At 35.3% G+C, this 6,258-nt stretch overlaps 1 protein-coding gene across 1 annotated transcript in view; it reads right to left on the bottom strand.

Moving 5' to 3' along the window:
- Positions 1–903: 903 nt before the first annotated feature.
- The window catches only part of LOC119838437, a 17,637-nt gene continuing 12,282 nt past the window's right edge, over positions 904–6,258 (bottom strand). The window contains exons 5-6 of the mRNA XM_038364384.1: positions 5,436–5,596; positions 904–1,034 (exon numbers count right to left, since the gene is read on the bottom strand). Of these exons, the coding sequence (XP_038220312.1) occupies positions 904–1,034; positions 5,436–5,596 (292 nt within the window). The remainder of the gene's footprint in view (positions 1,035–5,435; positions 5,597–6,258) is intronic.

Raw genomic sequence — 6,258 nt, 5'->3', positions numbered from 1 at the left:
ACAGGGTAAACGACAAGCTGTAAAATGTATGTACGTATAAACATACATACATTTTACAGTAAGTCATGTATAGCCCAATGATCACGTAAATATACAATGGGGAAATTTTTTAAATCGTTCCAGTGGTTTCTGAGATCGGGTTTATTTAACAAACAGGCAAACACTTCAGCGTCATTTTATTAATTACTAGAGGTCCGCGCCGGAATTACCCTTATACTATTTTCCCTTTAAAGTAAAGAAGAAAAAAAAAAACAAATTAGCTGAATTGGTCGAGCCGTTTTCCACTATTCCGATTCCGTAAGCAACGCATTTGGCGATTTTATTTTAAATTATAAAGATATATTTAATCATAAATTTAAATCAACGATAATTTCGATTTATCCTTCAATGTATAATATGTCACATTATTTTAAAATATAAAGTAGCGCCATCTATGTCAATTTTCATTTAACATATTTTTCATAAAATAATTTAAATCAGCTCAAATAAACAATCCACGATTTTAATGTTTTTGATACAGCGCCATCTATGCAATATTGATAGTACTTAGATCACATTTGAAACCTTGTTTGAACCGTTGAGAGATTATAAAAATTCCTAAATACAAATTGAGAGGGCGTGCGGATCAATGAAGCTAATTGTCATTGCTTTATTATTGAAAACTAGCTGTGCCTCATGATTTCACCCGCGTAAGTCCGTATCCCGTAGGAATATTGGGATAAAAAGTTGCCTACATGTTATTCCAATTTTCCAGCTGTCTACGTACCAAATTTAGTTGCAATCTGTTCAGTAGTTTTTGCGTGAAAGAACAACAAACACACACACATCCTTACAAACTTTCGCATTTATAATATTAATTGGATGGGATAATAAAACCTCATAAACTATTTATTATTACTATAATTACGATAGAACAAGTCGACCCCTTTTATCGACGATACCGACGCGTTGAAGCCAGCCAATGAAACCCCTGTTTTGCCTCATATCGGCCTTTTTGCCCCCCACGCATTCAGATAGGGGGCGGCGATGCCACACTGAAAAAATTAGATCAGTATTTAGAAATTAAAACTTTTTAACGGATTTTAAACGCGATTTATTCACTGGGGAGACTGTCTCCCCGTGACCACGCTCGCTGTAAAGTGTTCGAAACGTCGGGTTAATAATATAATGAATAAATCGCGTTTAAAATCCGTTAGAAATTATTAATTTCTAAATGTACAATACTCGCGTAAAACCAAACACAAGAAAATACTAGATCAGTATTTAACAAATTATGCAATTTATCATTATAACGTGTAGGTATTACATATGATATCGTCTGCTTACTGCTAAAACGTGATAAATGCATTTTTTTACTAAATTGAGTTAAAAATACAGATAGATGTAAATTTTCACGCGCTATCTACTGGTAAAACCCAATAAATGCCAAACCCAATGGCTGCAGAGATAACGAATTTGAAAAAGTGATAACTTATTAGTTTTGACTCGAAATATTCCAGTATAACATAATAAATAATCTTATGACCTAAATGCGTTTCAGTTAATACAGTCAAAAAACAATAAATACGTTAAAAGCATTTTACATTTTATAATTACATAGTAAAATATAAAGAATTACACTGAAAAAATGTCATAAGCGCATTTATTTTTTTATGAACCTTATAATTTAAACACTAATAACAAAATAAAGTCATTTATTTCATTTTACTAGTTAAGTACAATATCTTCTTTTTTACTTATTTCTTTACGGATAAAACGATATAAATGCAATTTATGCTTTTTTACGTGTAACGAATGAAAGTATTCGATCGCAGTTGTCACATTTCGTGCGCACTTGCTCCACGAATAGTACGAAGAAAATTAATAGTAACATTGCTTCATAACCGTTTTTGAGATAATTATGGAATCTAGAGGAAGAAGATTAGTGTCTAAGATACACAAACCTAAAATAGTGAAAGGTGAGTCATTTTATGTAAACTTTTTGTAAATTTTAAGGATATTTTGATTGCTTTTGTTTTGTTCGACGATTATGCTTGGTATGTTTGCTTTTGCTTAAAAACTAAGGAATAGCTATAACAAAAAAATTGATTGATTGAATTATGACTTGAAGGTGTTGTTGTAAATAATAACTTGGCTCTGTAACACTCATGTTTCTCTAATAGTTGCTTTAAAAGCTACCCTCTTTCCCTGCATTATCCAAGCGCACGATTTACTGTTTTATTTACCTACTTTGTCTTTTTAATTTTGTACGTATAGGTGATATTCATGAAGTGCCTGGCCCTACCCATCAAAGGTTTTGGAGCCCAACTGCACTTCGTCTTAGTGTGATTCTAGGGCGAATATAGTAGTTGAAATCGAGCGCAATTTTTACAGCGATAACTCTGATAAAGACCCCACTTACAACTTGCAACTAGGTTCTTTAATACAACCAGAGGATTTATTCGGCGAACAGTGGGTTATTGAGATGAGAACATAAAAAGTATGCGATTATGAAAACTATAATTCTGTCGATGATGTAGTTCAACCTGAAGCCGGCGAACTTATGGCGCCGCCGGCAGAGGTGCCGCCATCATCTGACGCATATCAAGTCGTATTATCTACTTGGGGGCTCTTATTGTAACAAGTATTCGATGCTATACGGGAAACACGGAAAAGAAAACCATGGATGAAACCGGAACCTGAAAACTGGAAGGTAAATGTCACAAAAAAGAAGATCTGATGGTTTACCTTATTCTACAAGAAAAAAAAGAAAGGACAAGTTAAATACCAAAAGAGTTACGATGGGAGAAAAGAGACTGGAAAATATTTCTATAAATGTACTGTTGAATGTCCAGAAGAACGGAATAAATTGTGTCGTCACTACTGGAGCTTAAGTTACACTGAGCAAATGGATTTCATTCTTGGTAATGTGGAAGTTGATACTCCAAAGAGAGTTCTTGCTGTACGTGGACCATAAAACAGCGTCAATTCACAAAATGGTGTTTCTTTTTTCATAAAGAAGAGAAAAAGCAAGTATGTCAAAAGTTTTTTTGTTACACGCTAGCTATTTCTCCGACTGTGGTGAATGATGCTATTCTAAATCGAAATGATATTGGTCTGTATAACGATAGTGACAAGAGAGGTAAAAACGAACCTCCAAATAAGACTAATGAAGTTAATGTGAACTTTGAGAAAAAGCACATAGAGTGGAGGAGCCACACTACATCAGGCAAACTTCGAAGCATCTTTATCTTGATGTTTTATTGTCAATTATTGAAATGCACCAAATTTACAAATAAAAGTGCACAAAAAATTACATGATTCTATAATGAAACAATACATAACCAAAGAATTTAAATTCAACGAAACGAATCTCAAAAAATACGGAGCCTTCTGTATGTATTAACACTAGAGCTAGAAAATACTTCGCCTCATATTCATTCTATTGTCTTAAAACCATTTTACCTAAATCCTTTTCCGATCAAGTGAAACTAAAAAGATAGATCTACTTAGTTTATGTACTAAGAACATAATTCCTGAGGAATATCATGGTTGAAAGTCCTTTTTACCAACTACATCCTGTGAAGAAGATCGTGTACCTGAACCTTCGATTGACGAAGAGTCAGATGAAGGATAAGATTCTTTTAAAGCCTTTTATCTATTTTATGTTATATTTAGCAATATAAATGATTGGTTACTTCAAAATCGTTTCATTTCTTAACGCGATATAAAAATTATTTTATTGTATTAAATTCATAGTTCCTAATAAGGGATATACACACATTTTCTACAGGTAAAATAAGTTAAATACGATAAAATTATCATTATTTTGGCAAATTTAGTCTATATTCATCTTTTCTATGAAATAAATAGTATCAAATACAATCAACTATTAGACAAAACTAAAAAAAGTTTCTGCTATCATTGAATTCAGAAGATATAACACATTTTTTAAATACAGGTAAAACATATTAACTGCTCCTCTCTTCGATCTAGATTAAATTTTAAATGGTTTTTACTACAGCTACATATCCCATAAGGGTAAATCTTAAAAGAAGGGTAGTTAGCGCAACATTTAGCATTAAAACTTTTTTAAATAATGAGTTTGGAATAGGATAAACTAGTACCTAAACTTTCAAAACTCGTTTACTCGAAATGTCACCAACAACACTTATTATTTTTTACCAGTAAGCAGACGATATGGTATATTTAAATATTCTTTAATATATAAATTCTTTGCTGCGTAGGCTGAGTGCAGTGGCGTAGCTAGGGGGACAAGGGCCCTGGTGGTGGTGGTGGGACAGAATCGGGCCCCTTCTCCCCTCTTTCCGCCTTCCTCCCCTTTTTCAAAGCTGAGGTTAGAGGGCCCCCTGAGCTCCGGGGCCCTTGTGCACTGCACCACCTGGCCCTATGATAGCTACGCCACTGAGTGGCTATCCCATTTGGCTCCACTTTATGTTTCACGTTTTAAATTTATTCTGTCTCTGTTTTAATCGTTTTCTTGTGTATTTATTATGCTGTTTTGTTATCATTGTTGTATTGTGTTGTTTTAATTTTATTGTTTTGTTTAAATCGTCATTTTGTTGAGTCAAATAAATGTTTAATTCATCCAATTAACTATGTATTCTGTCAAACCATATTCTATTATCATCCATCAATTCTTATGAACTAACCCACTTCAAACGACCATGACCGCCTCCTTGGTACAGTGGTTTACGCGTGAGCTTAGAACCGAGGGGTCCTGGGTTCGATTCCCGGTGGGGACGCACAAAAAAAAAATGTCTCGGTCTGGCAGGACACAGAAGGCTGATCACCTACTTGTCCATAAAGAAAATCGATCAGTGAAACAGATGTATATCATCTGCCCCATACCCCACTAGGGGACACAGGACTTCACTTTAACCCACTTCAAAAACGAGGGGGTTCTCAATTTAACTGTGTTAGTTTTTGGCTATGTAACCTCATAACTTTTGACTTTAAATTAATGACTCTTTTTTATTTGAAAGCTTTTCCTCAAGTAATCCCACTGAAATTTGGCCTAGCTCCCGCAATTTGAAGGTATGTCGAATTTTTAACAATAATAATCCATGGAATGTTGTCGCTTAAGAACCACAGGTCAGTTCTTTGGCATCATTGTTATATACATATTAAATATTATGTAGAAGATTTTATTTTAAAAGAGCAACTACAGAGTTTTTGTCGGCTCTTCTCTGTGGAAACTGCTTTCCGTAAGCTTTTCTGCTTTCTTTTCCTGTGGTAAATGTTAAAACTGTATAAAATGACGATTCGAAAGTGCTTCTATAAGAATTCTAATTGAATAAATAAATTGAGTTTGAGTTTTAGACGTGCACCCACGTAGACCACATCTCCGTTTCCCATCAGGCGGGATTGTGGTCAAACGTCTGCCTATCGATTATAAAAACAGAGTTTAATCATAGTATATACAAGATACCAACCAGCATTATAAAAACACGATTCATAATCCAGCTTGCAATGGTTCAGGAACACGCGTCTCTGTCCGGTCGGGGAAAGTGCACACTGTGGGTCGTACTCTTCGGTACAATGGATTGGACAGGAGTGGGAGCAGAATGTACCATCTACACCCATGTTCAGCGACCTGGTGTATCGGAAATGAAGAATTATATATCACTCTATCACACTTCCTTCGACTTCGACCGCCTCCTTGGTACAGTGGTTGACGCGTGAGCGTAGAACCTGGGAATCCTGGGTTCAATTCCCGGTGAGGACGCACAAAAAAAATGTCTCCGTCTGGCAGGACACAGAAGGCTGATCACCTACTTGTCCCTAATGAAAAATCGATCAGTGAAACAGATGTACATCATCTGCCCCATACCCCACTAGGGGACACGGGACTTCACTTACACACTATCACACTTTAATATATCACATCACACTTCACACTAATATTATAAATGTGAAAGCTTGTTTGAATGTTTGTCCGTCAATCACGCTGATACTACTGAACGGATACGCAATACAGACAGAGATATTTATAAGAACAAAATTGGGAGAAGCCTCTGGCTCCTGAGACACAGTATTATACTAGTTCGGGAGCCTAAGGATTCATATACATTCAGATGTAACGTTTTTATCCAAATAAATTTTTTTATTATTATTATGTGTCTCTCCATAATACTCGGGTACCTCGAGAAGGAAAGCACCCGGTCTTTTGGAAGGTTTACAGATCCAACACGCAGAGGCCCTTTAGAGAATTTAATGTGTTGTGGGACACCAGCCGCAGCCTGCCCATGACTGCAC

This window comes from Zerene cesonia, unplaced genomic scaffold, assembly GCF_012273895.1.
Source record: "Zerene cesonia ecotype Mississippi unplaced genomic scaffold, Zerene_cesonia_1.1 Zces_u003, whole genome shotgun sequence".
NCBI lineage: Eukaryota > Metazoa > Arthropoda > Insecta > Lepidoptera > Pieridae > Zerene > Zerene cesonia.
This window is presented reverse-complemented; position numbering and strand designations above follow the sequence as displayed.